Source organism: Schistocerca nitens, chromosome 6 (genome assembly GCF_023898315.1).
Source record: "Schistocerca nitens isolate TAMUIC-IGC-003100 chromosome 6, iqSchNite1.1, whole genome shotgun sequence".
Classification (NCBI taxonomy): Eukaryota; Metazoa; Arthropoda; class Insecta; order Orthoptera; family Acrididae; genus Schistocerca; species Schistocerca nitens.
The window spans coordinates 589,024,837-589,052,066 of record NC_064619.1 but is presented as its reverse complement, the minus strand read 5'-3'; the positions used below and the strand labels follow the sequence as shown (position 1 = coordinate 589,052,066).

Genomic DNA, 27,230 nt, shown 5'->3' with positions numbered 1-27,230 from the left:
ATTTCTTAAGATGTTATAATTTTTTATTGGTTTTTAGTCCATTTTGATTTTTGTCGATTACAGTACAATCTGTCACGCAACGAAAAAAATGTTAAATTCAAAAGTCAAAAGTTACGTACTTTTCCCGGAGAATCCGAACCCGCAAAAATAATGCGGGTTCATATTTAAGATTTCAAAGTTAACGCCCCTCCGGCTCCATGGGTATCGGGCAGGAGTGTCGAGTTTAGCGTCATTGGATGTCCGCTTAGAGACGAATAACTTTTATTTCAACTTTTCGTAGTTCCGATTTGTAGTTTTCTAGATATTTCCAAAAACCAGTGCCCCACCTCGTTGTGATGAAATCTAAATATTCTTTGCAGGACGTAAACAGTAACGATTTGTATCACATTGCTTTAAGAAATCTTACTAAGCTTACGTAAATTATGAAATGGGGACAACATCTTTTAAGTAGCAACAGCACATTTGCAAACAGACAATCAGTACTTACTCCATCCCTCGCCTCCATTCTTCTCCCCATCGACGGAGCCCTTGGTGTGTAGTTGAGTGAACAGGTCCATGAAGTCGTTTCTTTTTGTACCACTCTTCAGGCGCTGCTGTAGCGTTTCCTTTGCCATGTCATCGAAGTATTTGAAAATGTCCCTCCTACCTGCTTTGTATCTGAAAAATAAATGAAAATATGCTGAAACTAGTTTTGAAACCGGTACCGTGAAGAATGTGACAAGAGTGAAGAATGTGAAAAGAAAATCCCTTCCTAGACTGATACATTATCTAAACTGAAAACAGTGATATTTCTGTGGGGTGATTTTGAACAATAGAAACAGACTGTGAAAGACTATTCCCAATCTGTCTTACTCCCCAGACTTTGGATTAGGCTATAACAATATAGTAATACTATTGTTTGCTGACGCAACTGCACTGTATCGTGTGATATAAGAAGGCACTCAGTGAATTGTATGCCAGGATTTGTACAAACTATAGAAGCCGAATGATATCGAGTAGTATTAGCTAATTTCTAGTTGTTGCCAGTTTTATATAACAAACAGTAATATGGTTTTTTTTAAATGATCTGGATATTCAGCCAGGCGGCGTCGTCCAAATGGTGCGGTATTTCGGAAAAGTGCCTGGTTGCCATCTTCAGGCGGCCCTGATGACTGTCTTCTGGTCGCTTATCTGTCGAGCATACCTTGCTCGGCTTCTGCGCAGGTTAAACATTAGCGTGTTATTTCTGCTACACCTCACGTTGTGATATCATGATTACCTGACTTGCCGGATGGTGACTTGCTTGTCCTCGCACAAGGAGTGGCGTCTGGTGATGTGGAAGCGAATTGTCTTCAGGCAGCTACAGAGAAAATTATTCTCTCAGCAGGTCTGGCCAACGTGTTATCGGTATGTGATGTTGTTGGCGACCCAGTTCCAGGAGGAGCCGACTGGAGGATGACTCGACTTCTCACATGGAAGGGCCTTCCAGTGAGGTAGGACCAAAGAAAGACCCAGTGCGACGTCAGTATCCCGAGTTCAAAGAGCTTGCACACAAAGCCGTCGTGCCATATGGAGCCAAATGCCCTGGATACGTCGAGAAGCACATCTCCAAGGTACTAAGGTACTCACTTGTTTTCAGCGCCCTTATCGCCGGTTCCATCATCAGCAGCAGCAGCTGGTGAGAGGTGGAGTGGCCACTCCGAAATCTAAACTGTTTGTCTGATATGATACCCTCTTGATTCGTGTGTTGTATGCGCCTCTTCATGTACAGACTCTCGAACACATTCTAGATGGGCAGGAGGAAGCTGATGAGACTGTAGCTGGCTGTCTGATGTTGTTCCTTGTAGGATTTTGAGATAACCACTGCTTCCATATGCTTCCATGTGGAGGTATAGGTTCACGACCGATGTATCTTACTGAAGATATCGGTTAATGGCTGATGGATCCCTGGTGAACGGTTCTTCAGCAGGTGGTTGTTGTCCCCACCACTGTCTCCTGCCCTCCTGGAGTTCCAGTGACCAGAGTCGCAGAGCTACTTCTTCCTCTGCGTTCAGTTGAATGATGTCTGTCTCTGCCCTGGATGCCAAGAAGGCGGGCAGGCGCCCTTCCACTCGACGGAGGTGATTCTCCTTCACCGTGTCAGTAACTGGCTTGAAGTTGGCCACAAATGTGTCGACCAGCACTCTGGCCTTGGCATCTGGCTCGCAGATGAAGTCTTGGCAGTCCGGCAGTGGTGGGATGCGCTGCTGGTGACACAAAAAACTTTTGATAACTCTCCATGTGCTGCTGTCATTAGGATTGTCTGTGCACACAAGATGTGACCAGTTTCAGTCCCTGCGCTCTTCAACGGCAACTTGCACCTCCTGCTACACGCGGCTGAGGCAGCGTTTCGTGTCTGATTGGTGGGTTGGCTGCCAGTCAGGGAACAACCGGTCCTTCTCGGTGAACGCCGCCAGCATGTGGGACGGGAGTTGGCTTGAGAAGTCTCGCGACTGTTGTGCTGCTCAGTGTTCTGTAGTTGAGAGAGGCTAGTAATGCGTCGGCCCCGACTTTATCAGGAGTGAGGTAAGTCGAGCGCTCGCCGTCCATGTTTCGGTAGTTTGGGCAGCTAGCTGACAGCTTTGCACCAACAACGTCCACGTCGAAATTGAAAGGGGCGTGATTCAATGACAGGATGTTTTGCGCCGTGGCAGACTTGAATTGCCCTACAACCCACTGGAGGACAATGTAGAGCATCAAGTTACCTTCCATTAGGAATGTGGGTGCAGTCAACGACTGTGATATGACTTTCAAATGATAGAGGCCAGCAAACAGGCATCCTTTTCTTTCAGGCAAATCTAGATTTTGGCTAGTGGCTAGCCATTATCAGTGCACTATTTCATGATATCAATGCATGTCCTAGTACGTCAGTCCCCTGTTGTCTGGGGTCATTTCATTCAAGAGTAGTCTGTAACAGAAGCCCGAACAACAGGGGATGGACGTACTGTGACATGCATTGATACTACGAATGAGTAGTCTTGAACGAACTGTGGCAGAAGCCCACACAACAGGGGACTGATGTCCTAGGACATGCATTGATACAATGAATTAGTGCATTGATAATGGCTAGGAACTAGCCGAAAACTAGATTTCCTTAATAAAACCTGAAAGAAAAGGACGACTGATTGCTGTGCTCTATCATTTGCAAGCAATGTAGAGCATGTCTGGCAGGCCTCTGCTGAGATAGCTGGTGGGGTCGAATGATCCCAGGGTGGCAGCGCCGTTTCGTTGTACAGCGCGAGAAAAACGACGGCCACTGGCGAGAATTCCATACCGTGCTCTTTGTGTTGAAATCGACCGCAATAAAAAGTCCCCACCCCCTCCCCCAACACCACGGCGAGCAGGGGGTCGAAGTCTGCCTCTTGGAACAGTCCTCGTGTGGCCGGTGTCCACGACAAAGACTATATTCCGGCAGTGGTGTTGACAGCCACCCCTTTGGTTGGTGTGACTAACTCCGGCAGATGGATTTGGTGATGCCGTAGTGATGTCTTGACATAGATAACAGTACCACCTCCTGCCTGTATGGTAGCACCTGTAGTTGACTGTCTGCACATTGACGCTGGGTTTGAAGAAATTTTCCTGTCTTCTGCTGGACGTGGTGTTATATATCCCCAACCCTCCCTCCTGCTGTTGATCAAAAATGGTTCAAATGCCTCTGAGCACTATGGGACTTAACAGCTGAGATCATCAGTCCCCTAGAACTTAGAACTACTTAAACCTAACTAACCTAAGGACATCACACACATCCATGCCTGAGGCAGGATTTGAACCTGCGACCGTAGCGGTCGCGCGGTTCCAGACTGAAGCGCCTAGAACCGCTCGGCCACAGCGGCCGGCTGCTGTTGATCATGAGTCCGCTATGACCAGGCACTGCTTTGCTGCCGAGGTGGAGGGCGAAGTGAGCAGGTGGGGGTAAGAACGCCACTACCTCACATCCCTAAATGCCATACTGTGAAACGATGCTGGGGTAGCAAGATGCAACTTTCAGGGTTTACTTAACGCTAGTGCTGTGGTTGTAGATTTGGTAGACACAGGAGATCCAGTGCTATCGTCAGAATTTGGCAGAGCTTTGGAAGATTTGCAAACAAGCAAGGCAGGAGGCATAAATAACTTTCCTTCGGTGTTTTTGAAATCTGTGGCTGAAGTGGGAACCAAACGATTATTTAGCTTAGTGTCCGAAACTTGTGGCAGAGTATGATCCTCACAATTCTGAAGATGACAACGGCAGAGGAATATAAGACTACCACATAATCAGCTTTATAGTATATGTATCCAGGCTGCTGGTAAAAGTAGTTTAGAGAAGAAGAGAAAAGAAAAGTAAGGATTTGTCAGATTATGTAGTTCCAGCATTGAATGGAAATAAATCATGGACTGTGGGAAAAATGGAAAGAAAAGCAAATTGAGTTGGGGTTGAAACGTGCCGGGCTGAATCCTTGTATTAGTGCCACTTAAAGTTCACGTCACCCAGTAGATAGTGCGCAGTGTTCCCGACCTACCTTTCTTTGCTTATTCAATATTGTCTTCTCGGTAGCTGCGTCCGTCTCACCTAAATCACACTGCAATTAAGAAGCCGGGATCCTAGATTACGTTTTCCAAAATCAAAAGTCTAGACCGTATTCATTGTTGAACGCTTATGACAACCGCAGTGCGATTTATTTGTTATCACTCACATACACAATATTCATGTGACCAGGCCTCTTACGCTTAATAATCGTCACATTAGGTAGATCAAAAACTTCCAGTCTTTAACAATGTTCACAATACGCGTTAAATGCTCAAAGCCGAATACAATTACACGTTTTTGGTACCGACCGGAAAAGTTAAGCTTCTGTTTCAAGTATTATCACATCACATTCCGGCTCCGACTTGCCGCACTTTTGCTCCATGAGAATCTGACCGAGAACTAACTGAGAACTGCACCAGCTCGGACCTTATATAGACGAGTGCTTGAATATTTGACTATTTCTGTTAATATATTATAGTTTATAAATTCCCAGGGTTAAAATGATCCTTTGTAATTGGTTTTGATGTTAACTATTGGGTTTTATTATTTAAATAACATGAGTGAGCTGTATCAATTTAAATACGTAGAACTAACTTATGCATCCGCAGTGGGAATTCCCGACTTATAACCATGGCAGCCCTCTTGAACAATAATTTTTACTTATTCAAATTTACTTAATTCTTAATTAATGCACTTACAAAGTTGAGACTGGAGTCATTTTACGTAGAAAAATATAGTTAGCAAAAGTATCAAAACAGATCTCGGAATTATTCAGTAGTTTGGCCACAATTGGCACTGAAAGTCATACAGGCTACAGATTTCAAGTCTTAACATCTATTTAACTAATAGACTTCAGGTTAATTTAAACACTTTGCTGGAATCAGTAAAATTTAGGCTTTCTTTTGGATGCAGTCTTATAGCTAAATTCGATCTATTAGCTCATTCGAATTTTACTTAATATGTATTGCACAATATACGTCACTGTTCATAACTTTTAATAGGATGCATTTCCAATAAAACTAATTAGCTCATTACTTTCAGAATAGACATTACAATGTAGTGAAATAATAGATTTTACTAGGGGAATTTTATTTAAACTATTTCTGAATTCTGTGCTATGAGGCTGAAGGTCACAGAATCTGTACTCGGAATCTTCAGTAGTGAAAATGAAAAAAAAAAGTTAATTGCTTAACTAAGTTGCTAAAGGAGTGTAAAACCAAAACAGGATAGCAGTGGGCAGCCCTGCTTCGTTACAGGGTGTTATAGAGCGATAATGAAATTAATTGGACTTATAAGATAAGAAATGGTTCTCTGTAGAAGCGCCAAAGAAAGGAATTTGTGGCAAACGCTGACATGAAGCTGGCTGGAAGAAGACATAGGATGGTAGGGCACGTGTTAAGGTTCAAAAATGGTTCAAATGGCTCTGAGCACTATGGGACTTAACATTTATGGTCATCAGTCTACGACCACGAGCTGGGGACACGTGTTAAGGCACAGCGGAATTACTTGCATGGTACTAGAAGGGAGTTGCAAAGGGTAAAACCGGTGGGGCAACGAATTGCGTTCCGTGTAAGAGCTGCAATGAGATGAAGAGTTGGATGCAAGAGAGGAAGTCATGGCAGATTGCATCAAACCTGTTGGAAAACTAACACCGCAAAAATGTAAAAAGCGCCTCCGTCGTGCACGTGCGTGGCTTACGTGAGGAGTTTCCAGATGTGCGGGGCAAACGTATCCATAAGGACTCGCTCGATCTGGGGTGGCTGTGGGCGGAAGAGCGCTCTCGCCCAGCGCCGGAAGTCGCAGTCGGGGTTCCGCTGGCAGTTCAGCTTGACGCCGAAGGCCAGCGAGCCGATCACCTCGGTCGTGTAGAGCGCGCACGCCTCTCGGAACTCGATGACGCTGCACTTCTGCGCCGCTTCGGACAGCACCTCCACCATCTCGGTGCCGCACTCGTTCAGCGTCTGCGAACAAACGGGGCTTCAGCTGAGGCTCCCTGGACGGGACGACTGTGTCGCTCGTCTCTGTGACGCACGCCTCAGCAGCTCTGACACGCCTTACACTGCCACGCAATGACTAGATGGCAAAACGCAATCACACAAATGAATTGTTCTTGTCCTTGAATGAGGATACCTCAAGTCGTGTGTAAATTTACTGTCACGACTTTTACGCTGATGAGCCAAAATACACTATTGGCCATTAAAATTGTTACACCAAGAAGAAATGCACATGATAAACTGGTATTCATTGGACAGATATATTATACTAGAACTGACATGTCATTATATTTTCACGCAGTTTAGGTGCATAGATGCAGAGGAATCAGTATCCAGAACAACCACCTCTGGCCGTAATAACGGCCTTGACACGCATGGGCATTGAGTCAGAGCTTGGATGGCCTGTACAGGTACAGCTGCCCATGCAGATTCAACACGATACCACAGTTCATCAAGAGTAGTGACTGGCGTATTGTGACGAGCCAGCTGCTCGGCCACCATTGACCAGACGTTTTCAATTGGTGAGAGATCTGGAGAATGTGCTGGCCAGGGCAGCAGTCGAACATTTTCTGTATCCAGAAAGGCCCGTACAGGACCTACAACATGCGGTCGTGCATTATCCTGCTGAAATGTAGGGTTTCGAAGGGATCGAATGAAGGGTAGAGCCACGGGTCGTAACACATCTGAAATGTAACGTCCACTGTTCAAAATGCCGTCAATGCGAACAAGAGGTGACCGAGACGTGTAACCAATGGTCCCCCATACCATCACGCCGGGTGATACGCCAGTATGACGATGACGAATACACGCATCCAAAGTGCGTTCACCGCGATGTCGCCAAACACGGATGCGACTGTGGTGTCACTGCCAGACACCACACTTGCTAGGTGGTAGCTTAAATCGGCCGCGGTCCATTAGTACATGTCGGACCCGCGTGTCGCCACTGTGTGATCGCAGACCGAGCGCCACCACACGGCAGGTCTCGAGAGACGTACGAGAACTCGCCCCAGTTGTACGACGACGTTGCTAGCGACTATACCGACGAAGCCTTTGCTCTCATTTGCCGAGAGACAGTTAGAATAGCCTTCAGCTAAGTTAATGGCTACGACTTAGCAAGGCGCCAATTGTCACAGTACATGTATCTTACGAGTCTCATTTGTATAGTCAAGAGATATGTATCACAAGGATTGATTAAAAGCTAAGTATATTCCAAAGATACGTATTTTCTTTATAGTATTCAATACGTATCCTGTTCCAGACTTGACGCCAGTCGGCGTGTGTGTACGCGTGCCTTTCGGCTTCCTCCTGAGTGTGGCGTGACTAGCTTGTTACGCCACAACAGCGACCATTATGATGCTGTAAACAGAACCTGGATTCATCCGAAAAAATGACGTTCTGCCATTCGTGCACCCAGGTTCGTCGTTGAGTACACCATCACAGGCGCTCCTGTCTGTGATGCAGCGTCAGGGGTAACCTCAGCCATGGTCTCGGAGCTGATAGTCCATGCTGCTGCAAACGTCGTCGAACTGTTCGTGCAGATGGTTGTTGTCTTGCAAACGACCCCATCTGTTGACTCAGGGATCGAGACGTGGCTGCACGATCCGTTAGCCATGCGGATAAGATGCCTGTCATCTCGACTCCTAATGATACGAGGCCGTTGGGATCTAGCACGGCGTTCCGTATTACCCTCCTGAACCCAGCGATTCCATATTCTGCTAACAGTCATTGGATCTCGACCAACGCGAGCAGCAATGTCGCGATACGATAAACCGCAAGCGTGATAGGCTACAATCCGACCTTTATCAAATTCGGAAACGTGATGGTACGCATTTCTCCTCCTTACACGAGGCATCACAATAGCGTTTCACCAGGCAACGCCGGTAGACTGCTGTTTGTGTATGAGAAATCGATTGGAAACTTTCCTCATGTCAGCACGTTGTAGGTGTCGCCACCGTCACCAACCTTGTGTGAATGCTCTGAAAAGCTAATCATTTGCATATCACAGCATCTTCTTCCTGTTGGTTAAATTTCGCGTCTGTAGCTCGTCATCTTCGTGGTGTAGCAATTTTATGGCCAGTAGTGTATTATGACCACCTACTTAAAATTGTGTTGGTCCACTTCTGGAACGCAATTCGGCAGAGTATCTGTGTGGCAGAGATTCGAGGAGTACTTGATTCAAGAGGGTTGTGGCACCAGATGCATGCGCACAAGTCACACACTTCCCGTAAATCACGGCAGTGGGTTTGTGGGTACGGGGCTGGCGTCCGATAGCGTCCCATTTGGGTTTCGTCGTATTCAGATAAGCCGAATTTGATGGCCAAAACATCAACGTGGGTTCACTGTCATGCTCCTCAAAACCATTGCAGCAGGATTTTCGAACGATTCGCCAGTTTTAAGTACACTGACGTGGGTCGTCGTAGAGTAATGCGTTTAAATGACGTACATCATACCTCGAAGGTCTTTTCCTGAACGTGGAGAGTAACTAGTATAAAAATGATCCTGCTTCAAACGACAAAACCATTTTCTCGTTGTGCCCTGTCCAAAGCCATTATTCTCATGCTTCTGGCTGCCTCCGTTGCCGTCACCCCTCTATTGAACTTTAAAACAAGAAAATGTCGGAAATATTCCTGTTTCTCCACTTGGCATATCATTAGCGTCCTGAGCTTCACTCACTATCCAAAGATGACAATACGTAAACTCAAATAGCAACAGTGAACTACAAATAAAAATGAGAATCGATAAATAAACCCATAGCAACCAGAATACCAACATGCAAAACAAAAGCGCTACGAACTTATGCGCCGAACTAACACACTGGACGTAATTTGAGGCCGGCCGGGGTGGCCGAGCGGTTCTAGGCGCTACAGTCTGGAACCGCGAGACCGCTACGGTCGCAGGTTCGAATCCTGCCTCGGGCATGGAATGTGTGATGTCCTTAGGTTAGTTAGGTTTAAGTAGTTCTAAATTCTAGGGGACTCATGACCTTAGAAGTTAAGTCCCATAGTACTCAGAGCCATTTGAACCATTTGAACTTAGTTTGAGGAAGAAATTTCTGAGGACGTACGTGTGGAGTACAGCATTTGAAAGTTATTTGCTCTGACCCGATCGTTCGTTCGTTCATGAGCATTAAAATATTTGCCTGTTTTTTACTCAAAACTTAATTTACTGTCCTCTGTTACCACTACCAAAACCAAACTATGCGCTGCCCCAAAAAATTGAAACACTGAAATTACGTAGCAACACTATGAAACACACACTGTTCACTGGCCCAATAAAATTCCAATTACAAAGAAAATTCTTAGAATTTGCGCACTGGAAATGTGAGATGAGAAGCGGAAGAACCAACAAAAAATGGCTCTGAGCAGTATGGGACTTAACATCTGTGGTCATCAGTCCCCTAGAACTTAGAACTACTTAAACCTAACTAACCTAAGGACATCACACACATCCATGCCCGAGGCAGGATTCGAACCTGCGACCGTAGCAGTCACGCGGTTCCTGACTGAGCGCCTAGAACCGCTAGACCACCGCGGCCGGCAAGAACCAACAAAATACGTATGGAACGAATCTCACCTGAAATATTACGGCATAATCAGCAACAACAGTCCAGCATGAAGAAATGGGGCCAGCAAAAGTATGCTAAAGTAAAACTTACATGCTGGGAGAAAGATAGGGTTGATTTTCTCATACCAAAGAAAATTCTTATTTGAAATGAAAATTCTAATCTGTTCATTACACTGACGACACTGTATTGTAAACTCTTATTTCATAAGAACGTAAAACTCACAGGAAACCAAAATCTTTACTTTCTTTTCAAAAGTCTTACAAGACAATGCATTTACGATTATGCAAATTGAAATGAATTTAGCTGAAATGACTTAAACAGAGGTGGGGAGGTGGACTGTTCTAATGCAAGAATCACTAACGGTATCAGTATGCACCGGCAAAAATTATTACCTTGAAAACATATCCATAACGCAATTCTATTCTGTCTGTTCCATAAATGCTGCGTCTGTACGTCCTTAGATCGGGTTAATAATTCACAACAATTTTCTTCAGCAAAATCCTGCTCCAACATGCACTACACTAAAAGTTCTACCAGCTTACTCCATATCCAACACTCGACTACTTTCTGCTCTACAACTGAGCTGAAGATAGGCAAGTTCAGAGATATTTCTATCGCTGCCGTTAAATTGACTATTCCACAGATGTCACACGCGACTGCTTCGCTGTCGAAACATAAAATTTCCACACATTCTGAAACTAAGCATAAATAAATTTTCAGCCCACCTATACATGGCTACCTTTCACACTGTATGGTAGTGGATCATGTACAGTGGGAAAAATGGAACAGAAGACAATCGAAGCGTTCGTAGTATGATACTACAGAATGTTAAAAACCAGGTGGACTGATAAGGTAAGGAATGAGGAGGTCCTCAGCAGAATCATCGAAGAATGGAACAGATGGAAAGCACTGAGAACAAGAAGCGACAGGACGATAGCAAATGTAGTAAGGAGTCAGGGAATAACTTGCGTCATAGTATTAGAGAGAACTCTAGAGGGAATATACTGTAGGGGAAGACAAGAGATTTGAATACATCCAACAAATAATCGAGGATTGCTACTCTGTGATGAAGAAGTTAGTGCAGGAGAGACTTTTTTTAAACCTATTTAGACCGCCTTAAACGCTAGAGGCAATTGTTATAAAAATCGCTGCTTCCACTGATAGTACACTACTGGCCATTAAGATTGCTACACCACGAAGATGACGTGCTACCGACGCGAAATTTAACCGAAAGGAAGAAAATGCTGTGATATGCAAATGATTAGCTTTTCAAAAAATGGTTCAAATGGCTCTGAGCACTATGGGACTCAACTGCTGAGGTCATAAGTCCGCTAGAACTTAGAACTACTTAAACCTAACTAACCTAAGAACAACACACACATCCATGCCCGAGGCAGGATTCGAACCTGCGACCGTAGCGGTCGCGCGGTTCCAGACTGTAGCGCCAGAACCGCTCGGCCACCAGCGGCCGGCGATTAGCTTTTCAGAGCATTCACACAAGGTTGACGCCGGTGGCGACACCTACAACGTGCTTAAATGAGGAAAGTTTCCAACCGATTTCTCATACACAAACAGCAGTTGACCGGCGTTGCCTGGTGAAACGTTGTTGTCATGCCTCGTGTAAGGAGGAGAAATGCGCACCATCACGTTTCCGACTTTGATAAAGGTCGGATTATAGCGTATCGCGATTGCGGTTTATCGTATCGCAACATTGCTGCTTGCGTTGGTCGAGATCCAACGACTGTCAGTAGAATATGTAACCGGTGGGTTCAGGAGGGTAACACGGAACGCCGTGCTGAATCCCAACGGCCTCGTATCATTAGGAGTCGAGATGACAGGCATCTTATCCGCATGGCTGTAACGGATCGTGCAGCAACGTCTCGATCCCTGAGTCAACAGATGGGGACGTTTGCAAGGCAACAACCATCTGCACGAACAGTTCGACGACGTTTGCAGCAGCATGGACTATCAGCTCGGAGACCATGGCTGCGGTTACCCTTGACGCTGCATCACAGACAGGAGCGCCTGCGATGGTGTACTCAACGACGAACCTGGGTGCACGAATGGCAAAACGTCACTTTTTCGGATGAATCCAGTTTCTGTTTACAGCATCATAATGGTCGCATCCGTGTTTGGCGACATCGCGGTGAACGCACATTGGAAGCGTGTATTCGTCATCGCCATATTGGCATATCACCCGGCGTGATGGTACGGGGTGCCATTGGTTACACGTCTCGGTCACCTCTTGTTCGCATTGATGGCACTCTGAACAGTGGACGTTACATTCAGATGTGTTACGACCCGTGGCTCTACCCTTCATTCGATCCCTGCGAAACCCTACATTTCAGCAGAATAATGCACGACCGCATGTTGCAGGTCCTGTACGGGCCTTTCTGGATACAGAAAATGTTTGACTGCTGCCCTCGCCAGCACATTCTCCAGATCTCTCACCAATCGAAAACGTCTGATCAATGGTGGCCGAGCAACTGGCTCGTCACAATACGCCAGTCTTGATGAACTGTGGTGTCGTGTTGAAGCTGCATGGGCAGCTGTACCTGTACACGCCATCCAAGCTCTGTTTGACTCAATGCCCAGGCGTATCAAGACCGTTATTACGGCCAGGGGTGGTTATTCTCAGGATCTATGCACTCAAATTGCGTGAAAATGTAATGACATATCAGTTCTAGTATAATATATTTGTCCAATGAACACCCTTTTATCATCTGCATTTCTTCTTGGTGTAGCAGTTTTAATGGCCAGTAGTGTAAATGCGTACGCTACGTGTTTTGCATCAAAGCATCAAGAGCCGTGAGAACCGCACAATCGAATTTTCGTGCAAATCGTAGTACGCTTCCCGTTTACACTGAGGTGACAAAAGTCACGGAATACCTCCTAATATCGTGTCGGAGCTCCTTTTTCCCCGCTGTAGTGCAGCAACTCGACGTGGCATTCACTCAACAAGTCATTGGAAGCCCCTGCAGAAATATTAAATCACGCTGTCTCTATAGCCGTCCCTAACTGCGAAAATGTTGCCGATGCAAGATTTCGTGCACGAAACTGATCTCTCGATTGTGTCCTATAAAATGTTCGATGTGATTCATGACGGGCGAACTGTGTGGACAAATCATTCGCTCTAAATGTCCAGAATGTTATTCAAACAAATCGAGAACAACTGTGGCCCTGTGACATGTTTTGGAACATGAATGGATGCAAATGGTCTTCAAGTAGGCGAGCATGAGAGAGGCACTGCAGGCGATGTCGCGCTGTTAACAAAGACACTGGTGTCGCTCGTCTGCTGCCGTAGCCCGTTAACGCCTAATTTTCCCACACTGTCCTAACGGATACGTTCGTCGTACGTCCAACAGTGATTTGTGTTGTTATTCCACGTAGTGTTTGTTGTCTGACAAGCGTACACAAACGCCGCTGCTCTCCGTCATTAAGTTGTCCGTGGTGATAGGCAACGCCTGAAATTTGGTGTTCTCGGCACACACTCTTGACACAGTGGACTACTGAATTCCCTAACAATTTCTGGAATGGAATTTTCCGTGCATCTGCCTCCAACGAGCACTCTGCATGCAAAGTACGTTTATTACCGTCGTGCGGTCATAATCATGACGGAAAGCTTTTGACATGAATCACCTGTGTGCAAATGACAACAGTGCACTGCCCTTTCACATCTTGTGTACGCAATAGTATCTCCACCTGTAGCTGTGAATTTTGCTATCCCATGACTTCTATCGTCCGCAGCTCGTGGTCATGCGGTAGCGTTCTCGCTTCCCGCGCCCAGGTTCTCGGGTTCGATTCCCGGCGGGGTCAGGGATTTTCTCTGCCTCGTGATGACTGGGTGTTGCGTGCTGTCCTTAGGTTAGTTAGGTTTAAGTAGTTCTAAGTTCTAGGGGACTGATGACCATAGATGTTAAGTCCCATAGTGCTCAGAGCCATTTTTTTGACTTCTATCTCCTCAGTCGTTACAGCCAGAAACAGCTAACAAGGGAACCTCCCCATCGCACCCCCCTCAGATTTAGTTATAAGTTGGCACAGTGGATAGACCTTGAAAAACTGAACACAGATTAGTCGAGAAAACAGGAAGAAGTTGTGTGGAACTGTGAAAAAATTTGCAAAATATACCAACTGAGTAGTCCATGCGAATGATAGGCAACATCAAGGACAGTCAATACGCAGGAGCGCCGTCGTCTCGTGGTTAGCGTGAGCAGCTGCGGAACGAGAGGTACTTAGTTCAAGTCTTCCTTCGAGCGAAAATTTTAATTTTTTATTTTCAGACAATTATCAAAGTTCAGGCGCTCACACATAATCAACTTCGCTCTCCAAAATTCCAGGACATGTTCGAATTTGCTTGGGCATATGCAGGATTTGACGGTCTACACACGGAAAAATTTGAAAACGTTATAACATATGTATTGACAGAGCACAGGCTGTGCGACTGTGAAACTGTTACATTCATTTGTTGCATTTTATGTGACAAACTCTTATGTTTTCATCACTTTTTTGGGAGTGATTATCACATCCAGAAGAAAACCTAAATCGGGCAAGGTAGAAGAATCTTTTTACCCATTCGCCATGTGTACAAGTTAGGTGGGTCGACAACATATTCCTGTCATGTGACGCACATACCGTCATCAGTGTCGTATAGAATATATCAGACGTGTTTCCTGTGGAGGAATCGGTTGACCTATGACCTTGCGATCAAATGTTTTCGGTTCCCATTGGAGAGGCGCGTCCTTTTACTAATCGCACGGTTTTGCGGTGCGGTCGCAAAACTCAGACACTAAACTTATTACAGTGAACACAGACGTCAATGTACGAACGGACAGATCATAACTTTGCGAAGATAAAGAAAGTAAACTTTTCACGCAAGGGAAGACTTGAACCAAGAACCTCTCGTTCCACAGCTGCTCACGCTAACCACGAGACCACGGCGCCCATGAGCTCACATTATCCTCGATGTTGCCTATTTTCGCGTGGACTACTCAGTTTGTATATTTTGCTTATTTTTTATAGTTCCACACAACTACTTCCTGTTTTCTCCATTGATCTGTGTTCAGTTTTACAAGGCCTATCCACTGTGCCAACTTATAACTAAATCTGAGGGGGGTACAATGAGGAGGTTCCCTTGTAAGATACATTACTCAAATACAGTGAATATATCGAGGTGTGATTTTCGCTAAGCTATTGCGGACTATGTGGCGTATTTTCTACGTATGCAAGTAATTTTTAGTGATTTTTTTATCGTTTTCGTAATTCGTTAGCTATTACCGTCCGCTTTTTCTTATCGAAACCCGTACCACGACTTAATTACCGGTTCTGGGTATATCTGGGATAGCTTACGGTACCTCCATATTGCCCTTTATAATAGGTATTTTGTGGATTAACGCGTTGAGCGCGGAACCGATATTACTCGGCTTTCCGTTGAGACGGCAGTCCCGCGTGCTGGCGAAGACTTGACGTGTTGTGTGTTAGAGTGTAAAAGGGCGAGTAATGATGCTCTTGCCAGCCCACAACTCATCGGACGGCCGCGCAACACTTGTCACCTAGAACATAGGCGTTACCGTGAGAGAAATTTCTCGGCAACCGCCGCCGAGATGGGTAAGTAAACAAAATGTGAGCACACCACTTCACGCTTGTTGAGATGGAGTGTAAACTACTAAGGAGACTGCCTACGCTATGCTTGTCCGTCCTCTTTTAGAATACTGCTGCGCGGTGTGGGATCCTTACCAGATAGGACTGACGTAGTACATCGAAAAAGTTCAAAGAAAGGCAGCACGTTTTGCATTATCGCGAAATATGGGAGAGAGTGTCACAGAAATGATACAAGATTTGGGCTGGACATCATTAAAAGAAAGGCGTTTTTCGTTGCGACGGAATCTTCTCACGAAATTCCAGTCACCAACTTTCTCCTCCGAATGCGAAAATATTTTGTTGACACCGACCTACATAGGGAGGAACGATCACCAAGATAAAATAAGGGAAATCAGAGCTCGTACGGAATAATACAGGTGTTCATTCTTTCCTCGCGCTATACGAGATTGGAATAATAGAGAATTATGAAGGTGGTTCGATGAACCCTCCGCCAGGAATTTAAATGTGATTTGCAGAGTATCCATGTAGATGTAGATGGTATGGTAAGAAGACTACATCCATGGGACGACCAGTTAGAGAAAGTCGCAGTTGTGTAAGGAGGTATTAGTTTCACAGCGATTATTTTCAAAAGGCAAAAGTAGCAAAAATATCACTAGGGGAATACAGTGATTCATTGAGTGCTTTAATTGTACCACGTAAAAGTCTCTGTGTAACGCGACTGCCATCATACGAAAGTAAGAATTCCTCTGATGGTTCAATAAGTGATCAGTACCGCGGAATGATCTTCGAGGCACCTACGCGAACATTATGCATTTTACGAAAGCCAATATTTACAAACTGAGTGATGAAGATGTGGAAAAGTGTCACAAAGTCGAACATTCTTATGGCCACTTTGCACACGTGAAATATTTGAACACATCAGTGAACAAACACATTTTGGTTCTTTCCACCAAACATTCGAGTGAAACGAAAACCATAACAACCGAAAGAGGTTTTACCCAGGATAGCAATCTCGTCAGCGAATCGTGTCATTGATATCTCTTCACCTTGAATTTTAATTCCATTCGTGAACCTTTCTTTTATGTCCATCATTGCTTCCTCGATGTACAGATTGAACAGTAGAGGCGAAAGACTATATCCTTGTCTTACACCCTTTTTAATACGAGAACTTTTTTTTGGTCGTCCTCTCTTATTATTCCCTCTTGGCTGTTGTACATGTTGAATATGACCCGCCTCTCCCTATAGCTTACCCCTATTTTTCCGAGAATTTCGAATATCATGCACCATTTTACATTGTCAAACGCTTTCTCCAGGTCGACAAATCCTATGAACGTATCTTGATTTTTCTTTAGTCTTGCTTCCATTATTAACCGCAACGTCAGAGTTGCCTCTCTGGTGCCTTTACCTTCCCTAAAGCAAAACTGATCGTCATCTAGCACATCCTCAATTTTCTTTTCCATTCTTCTGTGTATTATTCTCGTCAGCAACTTTGATGCATGAGCTATTAAGCTGATTGTGCGATAATTCTCGCACTTGTTAGCTCTTGCCGTCTTCGGAATTGTGTGGATCATGTTTTTCCTAAAGTCAGATGGTATGTCGCCACACTCATACATTCTACATACCAACGTGAATAGTCGTTTTGTTGCCACTTGCCACTTCTCCCAATGATTTTAGAAATTCTGATGGAATGTTATCGATCCCTTCTGCCTTATTTGACCTTAAATCCTTCAAAGATCTTTTAAATTCTGATTCTAGTACCGGGTCCCTTATCTCTTCTAAATCGAGTCCTGTTTCTTCTTCTATCACATGAGACAAATCTTCCTCCATCATAGAGGCTTTCAGTGTATTCTTTCCACCTATCCGCTCTCTTGTCTGCATTTAACAGTGGAATTCCCGTTCACTCTTAATGTTATCACCCTTACTTTGAATATCACCGAAGGTTGTTTTGACTTTCCTGTATGCTGAGTCAGTCCTACCGACAATCATTTCTTTTTCGATTTCTTCACATTTTTCATGCAGCCATTTCGTCTTAACTTCCCTGCACTTCCTATTTATTTCATTCCTCAGCGACTTGTATTTCTGTATTCCTGAATCTCCCGGAACATTTTTGTACTTCCTCCTTTCATCGATCAATTGAAGCATTTCTTCTGTTCAAAAATGGTTCTGAGCACTATGGGACTTAACATCTGAGGTCATCAGTCCCCTAGAACTTAGAACTACTTAAACCTAACTAACCTAAGGACATCAGACACATCCATGCCCGAGGCAGGATTCGAACCTGCGACCGTAGTAGCAGCGCGGTTCCGGACTGAAGCGCCTAGAACCGTTCGGCCACCGCGGCCGGCATTTCTTCTGTTACCCATGGTTTCTTCGCAGTTACCTTCTTTATACATATGTTTTCCTTGCCAACTTCTGTTATCGCCATTTGTAGGTTCAAAAAATGGCTCTGAACACTATGGGACTTAACATCTGTGGTCATTAGTCCCCTAGAACTTAGAACTACCTAAACCTAACTAACCTAAGAACGTCACACACATCCATGCCCGAGGCAAGATTCGAACCTGTGACCGTAGCAGTCGCGCGGTTCCGGACTGAGTGCCTAGAACCGCATGGCCACCATTGCCGGCCCCTTTGTAGGGATATCCATTCCTGTACTGCCTACTGAGCTATTCCTTACTGTTGTATCTATAGCCTTAGAGAACTTCAAGTGTATCTCGTCATTCCTCAGTACTTCCGTATCCCACTTCTTCACGCACTGATTCTTCCTGACTAATGTCTTAAACTTCAGCCTACTCTTCATCACTACTACGTTGTGATCTGAGTCTATATCTGCTCCTGGGTACGCCTTACAATCCAGTTCTGATTTCGGAATCTCTGTCTGACCATGATGTAAAAATCTAACTGAAATCTTCCCGCATCACCCGACCTTTTCCAAGTACACTTCCTCCTCTTGTGATTCCTGAACAGAGTATTCGCTATTACTAGCTGAAGTTTGTTACTGAACACTATTAATCTTTCTCCTCTCTCATTCCTCGTCCAAGCCCATACTCTCCTGTAACCTTTTCTTCTACTCCTTGCCCTACGACTGCATTCCAGTCCCCCATGACTCTTAGATGTACATCTCCATGTACATACTGTATTACCCTTTCAATATCCTCATACACTTGATCTATCTCTTCATCTTCAGCTTGCGACGTCGGCGTGTATACCTGAACTATCGTTGTCGATGTTGGTTTGCTATCGATTCTGACAGGAATAACCCTATCACTGAACTGTTCACAGTAACACTCTCTGCCCTACCTTCCTATTCATAACGAATCCTATTCCAGTTATTACATTTTCTGAGGCTGTTGATATTATCCTATACTCATCTGACCGGAAGTCCTTGTCTTCTTTCCACCTCACATAACTGATCCCAGCCGGCCAGTTTGGCCGGGCGGTTCTAGGCGCTACAGTCTGGAACCGCGCGACTGCTACGGTCGCAGGTTCGAATCCTGCCTCGGGCATGGATGTGTGTGATGTCCTTAGGTTAGTTAGGTTTAAATAGTTCTAAGTTCTAGGGGACTGATGACCTCAGAAGTTAAGGCCCATAGTGCTCAGAGACATTTGAACCATTTTTAACTGATCCCTGCTATATCTAGATTGAGCCTTTGCATTTCCCTTTTCAGATTTTCTAGTTTCTCTACCACGTTCAAGATTCTGACATTCCACGCCCCGACTCGTAGAACGTTATCCTTCCGTTGATTAGTCAATCTTTCTTTCATGGTAACCTCCCCCTTAGCAGTCCCCTCCCAGAGATCAGAATGGGGGACTATTCCGCAATCTTTTGCCAATGGAGAGATCATCATGACACTTCTTCAATTGCAGGTCACATGTTCTGAGGATACACGTTACATGTCTGTGATGCAGTGGTTTCCATTGCCTTCTGCATCCTCACGCCGTTGATCTATGCTGAGTCTCCCGCCTTTAGGGGCAGTTTCCCACCCCTAGTACAAGAAAGTGCCCTGTACCTCTGTCCGCTCCTCAGCCCTCTTTGACAAGACATTTGCCAGAATGAGCGTGACTTTTTATGCAGGAAGTCTTCGGCCGCCAATGCTGATTATTAATCAAAATTGAAGCAGCGGCGGGATTCGAAACCGAGACGAAGACATTTTGATTATGAATCTAAGACGCTTACCTTTCTTAAACTTGGTGAGTTACTCCTCAGGCATGTCCTCAAGTAGTAATAGACCTACTTTTTTATTTTAATTTATTCATTAGTTGTTGCAGAATACAGACCAAAAACATACTTCAGTACCATATTTTTGTTTCAGGCGTCTGCTGTTTTTCATTATATCATATTTCAGAAAACTGTGGTACTACCTCCTGCACAATAGCCTAAAACTTAAGAAAATTGTTAGTTTTCTTATTTCAAATAAGATTTGCAGACTGCAGGACTTCCGTCATGGACACACTTCAGATGGACAGAGCAACTTTAACTCCTCCGATGGGGGGGTTTCATGATGCCTGAATTTCTTTTTAAAAAATTAGAAAATGTTGTCCAAGAGTCAATAGACAATGTACAAAAAGATCTACGTTGATTTATTCATTAGTTTTGCCAAAAAAAATTCGTAAAAAGTCTTACAATATAGTCTGAGTGAGGAAAATGGACGCTAAGTCCAGTATTTGCTTAATGACCAATTGCCTGGTTAGTGGAGAAGTTGAGTCAGCCCTGTGAATGCTCACCTCATTCTCAGTGCCACACAGAATTTGATTTTTACCTTGGGAATTAACCAAAGAGTTACACTGGAGGTAAAGATGTTATGTCAGTCACGCTGGATTGGGTTTTACAAAAATTCGTACCCAGGTCTGTCATATGTAGAATTCCAACAGAAATCACTTTGGTCCTTAAAACACAATGAAGTGAAAATCTAAACTATTGTGAGGCAACATTTTACGGCATGAGTTGTTCTTCTTCTGGTAAAGATTACTGAGTTTCAGTTGTAATGTGCATGTATTTTTCCATCAGAATTACAGATATCTTGTCAGTGCACAAGAGACATTATAGCTTAAATTAAATGTTTTATTTTATAACGTAGGTAGGAATGACGGGAGTGGAGTTTAATTATTGATTTTTTGTTCTTATATATCAAAAAAGCTGCTATTGAACACTCTAGAGAAAGAGACGATCCGAGAAAACAATGAGAATACCATCTGGCTGTGAGCAATAAAAACTTGAGAGACAGAGAGAGAGAAGAGAATTAGCTACAGTTTAATTACGTCTCACTGGCCACGTTCTAAAAATGTATAATGTTCTTTAGTTTAGAGGTACAACAATGATGTACAATTCCTGCTATTGTAAAAGGGAGATGGGCATTCAAAACGTTGTTCGAGATTGTAAAGATGTATCGTGTAATTTGTTCTAGATGCAATACGGGGCACATTACTGAAAGGAGCTATTATTCATTGTTCAGATTGCTGGCTGTTATTTAAAAAAAATCCGTTTATAGAGAAATGAATATAGGCTTTTGGGTTTTCCGTAAGGTGTATCTCTACAGCTACATCTACGTGATTACTCTGCTATTCACAATAAAGTCCCTGGCAGAGGGTTCAGTGAACCACTTTCAAGCTGTCTCTCGACCGTTCCACTCTCGAACGGCACGCAGGAAGAACGAGCACTTAAATTTTTCTGTGCGAGCCCTGATTTCTCTTATTTTAACGTGATGATCATTTCTCCCTACGTAGGTGGGTGGTAACAGAGTGTTTTCGCAATTGGAGGAGAAAACTGGTGATTGAAATTTCATGAGAAGATCCCGTCGCAACGAAAAACGCCTTTGCTTTAATGATTGCCACTCCAATTCACGTGTCTCGCCTATTTCCTGATAATACAAAACGAGCTGCCCTTCTTTGTACTTTTTCGATGTCATCCGTCAGTCCCACCTGATGCGGATCCCACACTGCACAGCAATACTCCAGAATAAGGCGGACAAGCGTGGTGTAAGCAGTCTCTTTAGAAGACCTGTTGCACCTTCTAAGTAATCTGCGAATGAATCGCAGTCTTTGGTTTGCTCTACCCACAATGTTATGTATGTGATCGTTCTAATTTAGGTTATTTGTAATTGTAATCCCTAAGTATTTAGTTGAATTTATAGCCTTCGGATTAGTGTGACTTATCACGTAATCGAAATTTAGCTGATTTCTTTTAGTACTCATGTGAATAACTTCACACTTTTCCTTACTCAGGGTCAATTGCCACTTTTCGCACTATACAGATATCTAAATCATTTTGCAAGTCGTTATCATCATCTGATGATTTTACAAGACGTTCAATGACAGCATCATCTGCAAACAATCTAAAACGGCTACTGAGATTGTCTCCTATGTCGTTAATATAGATCAGGAACAATAGAGGGCCTGTAATACTTCATTGGGGAACGTCGGATATTACTTTGTTTTAGTCGATGACTTTACGTCTATTACTATAAACTGTGACCTTTCTGACAGGAAATCACGAATCCAGTCGCACAACTGAGGCGATACTCCGTAGGCACCCAGTTTGGTTAGAAGAAGCGTGTGAGGAACCGTGTCGAGTGCCTTCTCGAAATCTAAAAATATGGAGTCAATTTGACATCCCTTGTCGAAAGCACTTATTACTTAATGAGTATAAAGAGCTAGTTGTGTTTCACAAGAACGATATTTTCTGAAACCGTGCTGACTATGTGTCAATGAATCGTTTTCTTCGAGGTACTTCATACTGTTCGAACACAGTATATGTTCCAAAACCCTGCTGAAACTCGACGTTAGTGATATAGGCCTGTAATTCAGCGGATTACGCCTACTTCCCTTTTTGGGTATTGGTGTGACTTGAGCAATTTTCCAGTCTTTAGGTACGGATCTTTCTGTGAGCGAGTGGTTGTATATAATTGCTAAATATGGAGCTATTTTATCAGGAACCTCTGAGAGGAACCTGACTGGTATACAATCTGGACCGGAGGCCTTGCCTTTATTAAGCGATTGAAGCTGCTTCGTTACACCGAGGATATCTACTTCTATGTTTCTTATCTTGGCAGTTGTTCTTGATTGGAATTCAGGAATATTTACTTCGTCTTCTTTGGTGAAGGAGTTTTGGAAAACGGTGTTTAACAACTCTGCTTTAGTGGCACTGTCATCAGTGACTTCACTGTTGTTATCGCGCAGTGAAGGTATTGATTGCGTCTTGCCACTGGTGTCCTTTATACAGGGTGGTCCATTGATCGTGACCGGACCAAATATCTCACGAAATAAGCGTCAAACGAAAAAACTACAAAGAACGTAACTTGTCTTGCTTGAAGGGGGAAACCAGATGACGCTATGATTGGCCCACTAAATGGCGCTGCCATAGGTCAAACTGATATTAACTGCGTTTTTTAAAATAGGAACCCCCATTTTTTATTACATATTCGTGTATTACGTAAAGAAATATGAATGTTTTAGTTGGACCACTTTTTTCGCTCTATGATAGATGGCGCTGTAATAGTCAGAAACATATGGCCCACAATTTTAGACGAACAATTGGTAACAGGTAGGCTTTTTTAAATTAAAATACAGAACGTAGGTATGTTTGAACATTTTATTTCGGTTGTTCCAATGTGATACATGTACCTTTGTGAACTTACCATTTCTGAGAACGCATGGTGTCACAGCGTGATTACCTATAAATACCACATTAATCCAATAAATGCTCAAAATGATGTCCGTCAACCTCATTGCTTTTGGCAATACGTGTAACGAAATTCCTCTCAACAGCGAGTAGTTCGCCTTCCGTAAAGTTCGCACATGTGTAAGGTGTCAGGCAAATCCAACACCTTCCGTGAAAACCCTGACATGATAAGCAAATCCAGTAGTATGTCACATAGCTCCGAATAAATCGTGACATCAAATTAACCAAAGTAATACGAGTAACGAGTGAGCAAATGGAATACCACAGACTAACACAAGAATGCCTAAATGCATGTCGTACCTTCCCACCGTGAGACAGACGCAGTTCCGAGGGGAGAAACGAGAACAGAAGCCGAGAGCAGAACCGTGTTAAGCTAGAAGGCCCTACGATAAGGGACGGACACCCACGTCGCCAGCTAACCACGAGGATCACCCCCCAGCCCATGTTAAAAGCTAGAGCCCTCCAGAAGAACAGTATAGATCTTACGATAACACTAAAAGGGCCACACCAGCCGCAAGTTTTAGCGTGAGACTTTTTCGCGTCTCTGTTACGTTGCAAGCTTTAAAAACATTGCCCCACCACGAAAAGTATAACGTTTCTCATTGGATAGACAGAACTTTTGTAGGCGGAGCTTAAGGTTAACATTGAGACCATGATTGGTCAGATGAAAACACAGCCAGATTTTTTTTTTTTAAACCAACTTCGGTAAATTGTAGTAACGAGAAGTTAGGGGGGAGTTGCTTCCGAGACGGCGAAGGTGAAGCTGCGCCGCCCGCTGCCCCCCTGAAGCTGTCTAACCAACGACAAGGTAATGAACGCACGAGATGCCGCATAACAGCGCATAAAGCTTCACTCAGAACTGCAGAAGTCTCATCTGTTATATCCCTGTTTTGCGTAATAGTAGTGTCGATCGTCAATTAAAGTTCATGGTATTCACATTTGCTACGGAAGTTAAAATCTGAAACGCGATGATTTTTCTGTTATGTAATTATTGAAAAGCCACATCAGCCACTGTAATTTACGACAAGTTAGATAAGTAATTAAAGATAATTGAGGGTCACTGTAGACCAGTATGATAGTTTTCTCTTTTGTGAAACTTAATTTAAACCTAGATTATAGATGTGATATGGCATAGGTAATCCTTCGATCCATTGTAGAACTTGGAAACCCACTCAGGGAATATTCGTTCACATTCTTGTTGGTTTTTATCATCCTGTATTAAAATATTTCCTTTTATCAATAGTGCAATTTATAAACAATGTTTTGTGAGTAGAATAAAATTTCCAATGGTAAACTTAACTGCTTTTTCGACGTTATTTTACCAGCTAACTAAAAATAGGAAAGCCTTGAACCCCTTCCACTAAATTTAGTTAGTATTAAGATTCTTTTATAGGGAGTGCAGTGGAGCTGACGCTGAAATCATTAAGTATTTGTTTATATCATCGCTAGTCTCACTGAACTCTTCTGAACTCTACATGTCATGTGTGGTCTGGCGTCTCCTTAGCAGCAACAGGTCCCAGGTTCAAACTAGTCAATTCCCTAAAAAACACGCTCAGAGCGTCGTTGCGCGAAAGTGGTAGGGAGACATGACTTAGAACAAACAGACACCACGCAGAATGTTAGACATGCATTGACAATTCGCTGACGCACGTTGTCAGGCGTTGTCGGTGGATCACGATAGCAAATATCCTTCAACTTTACCCACAGAAAGAAATCCGGGGACGTCAGATCCGGTGATCGTGCGGGCCATGGTATGGTGCTTCGACGACCGATCCACCTGTCATGAAATATGCTATTCAGTACCGTTTCAACCGCACACGAGCTATGTGCCGGACATCCATCATGTTGGAAGTACATCGCCATTCTGTCATGCAGTGAAACATCTTGTAGTAACATCGGTAGAACATTACGTAGGAAATCCGCATACACTGCACCATTTAGATTGCCATCGATCAAATGGGGGCCAATTATCCTTCCTCCCATAATGCCGCACCATACATTAACCCGCCAAGGTCGCTGATGTTCCACTTGTCGCAGCCATCGTGGATTTTCCGTTGTCCAATAGTACATGCCGGTTTACGTTACCGCTGTTGGTGAATGACGCTTCGTCGCTAAATAGAACGCGTGCAAAAATCTGTCATCGTCCCGTAATTTCTCTTGTGCCCAGTGGCAGAACTGTACACAACGTTCAAAGTCGTCGCCATGCAATTCCTGGTGGGCAATCGATGTTGATGTAGCATTCTCAACAGCGATGTTTTTGAGGTTCCCGATTCTCGCGCAATTTGTCTGCTACTGATGTGCGGATTAGCCGCGACACCAGCTAAAACAACTACTTGAGCATCATCATTTGTTGCAGGTCGTGGTTGACGTTTCACATGTGGCTGAACACTTCCTGTTTCCGTAAATAACGTAACTATCCGTCCAACGGTCCGGACACTTGGATGATGTCCAGGATACCGAGCAGCATGCATAGCACACGCCCGTTGGGCATTTTGATCACAATAGCCGTACATCAACACGATATCGACCTTTTCCGCAATTGGTAAACGGTCCATTTTAACACGGGTAATGTATCACGAAGCAAATACCGTCCGCACTGGCGCAATGTTACGTGATACTACGTACTTATACGTTTGTGACTATTACAGCGCCATCTGTTACAAAAGCGAAAAAAGTGGTCCAACTGAAACGTTCATATTTCTTTAAGTACTACACGAATATGTAATAAAAATGGGGGTTCCTATTTTAGAAAACGCAGTTGATATCAGTTTGACCTATGGCAGCGCCATCTAGCGGGCCAACTATAGCGCCATCTTGTTTCCCCCTTCAAGCTAGACGAGTTTCGTTCTTTGTAGTATTTTAGTTTGATGCTTATTTCGTGAGATATTTGGCCCGGTCACTATCAATGGACCACCCTGTATACCACATAAATTGGTCAGTGATGGTACTGATCCCCCATGGTACACAAAACGGATTAGATCGCTGCTGCAGAAGCAGCGAAAAAAGCATGCCAAATTTGAAAGAACGCAAAATCCCCAAGATTGGCTTAGTCTTGCAGAAGTTCGAAATATAGCGAGTGCTTCAATGCGAGATGCTTTTCATAATTTCTACAACGAAACTCTGTCTCAGTATCTGGCGGAAAACCCAAAGAGATAGTGGTCATACATAAACCACACCTGTGGCAAGACGGAATCAATACCTTCACTGCGCCATAACAACGGTGAAGTCACCGATGAAATGGTTCTAATGGCTGTGAGCACTATGGGACTTAACAGCTGAGGTCATCAGTCCCCTAGAACTACTTAAACCTAACTAACCTAAGGACATCACACACATCCATGCCCTGCCCGCATCTCGTGGTCGTGCGGTAGCGTTCTCGCTTCCCACGCCCGGGTTCCCGGGTTCGATTCCCGGCGGGGTCAGGGATTTTCTCTGCCTCGTGATGGCTGGGTGTTGTGTGCTGTCCTTAGGTTAGTTAGGTTTAAGTAGTTCTAAGTTCTAGGGGACTTATGACCACAGCAGTTGAGTCCCATAGTGCTCAGAGCCATTTGAACCATTTTTGAACATCCATGCCCGAGGCAGAATTCGAACCTGCGACCGTAGCGGTCGCGCGTTCCAGACTGAAGCGCCTAGAACCGCTCGTCCACTGCGGCTGGCAGTCACTGATGAGAGTGCCACTAAAGCAGAGTTATTGAGCACGGTTTTCCGAAACTCCTTCACCAAAGAAGACGAAGTAAATATTCCTGAATTCCAATCAAGAGCAACTGCCAAGATGAGAAACGTAGAAGTAGATACCCTCGGCGTAGCAAAGCAGCTTAAATCACTTATTAAAGGCAAGGGATCCGGTCCAGATTGTATAACAGTCAGGTTACT

General features: G+C 44.1%; 1 protein-coding gene across 1 annotated transcript in view; it reads right to left on the bottom strand.

Annotated features, from left to right (window-relative positions):
- LOC126262846 (probable cytochrome P450 6a14) overlaps window positions 1-27,230 on the bottom strand; it is an 86,815-nt gene that overhangs the window by 27,914 nt on the left and 31,671 nt on the right. Inside the window, exons 4-5 of the mRNA XM_049959712.1 lie at window positions 6,221-6,483; window positions 488-657 (exon numbers count right to left, since the gene is read on the bottom strand). Of these exons, the coding sequence (XP_049815669.1) occupies window positions 488-657; window positions 6,221-6,483 (433 nt within the window). The remainder of the gene's footprint in view (window positions 1-487; window positions 658-6,220; window positions 6,484-27,230) is intronic.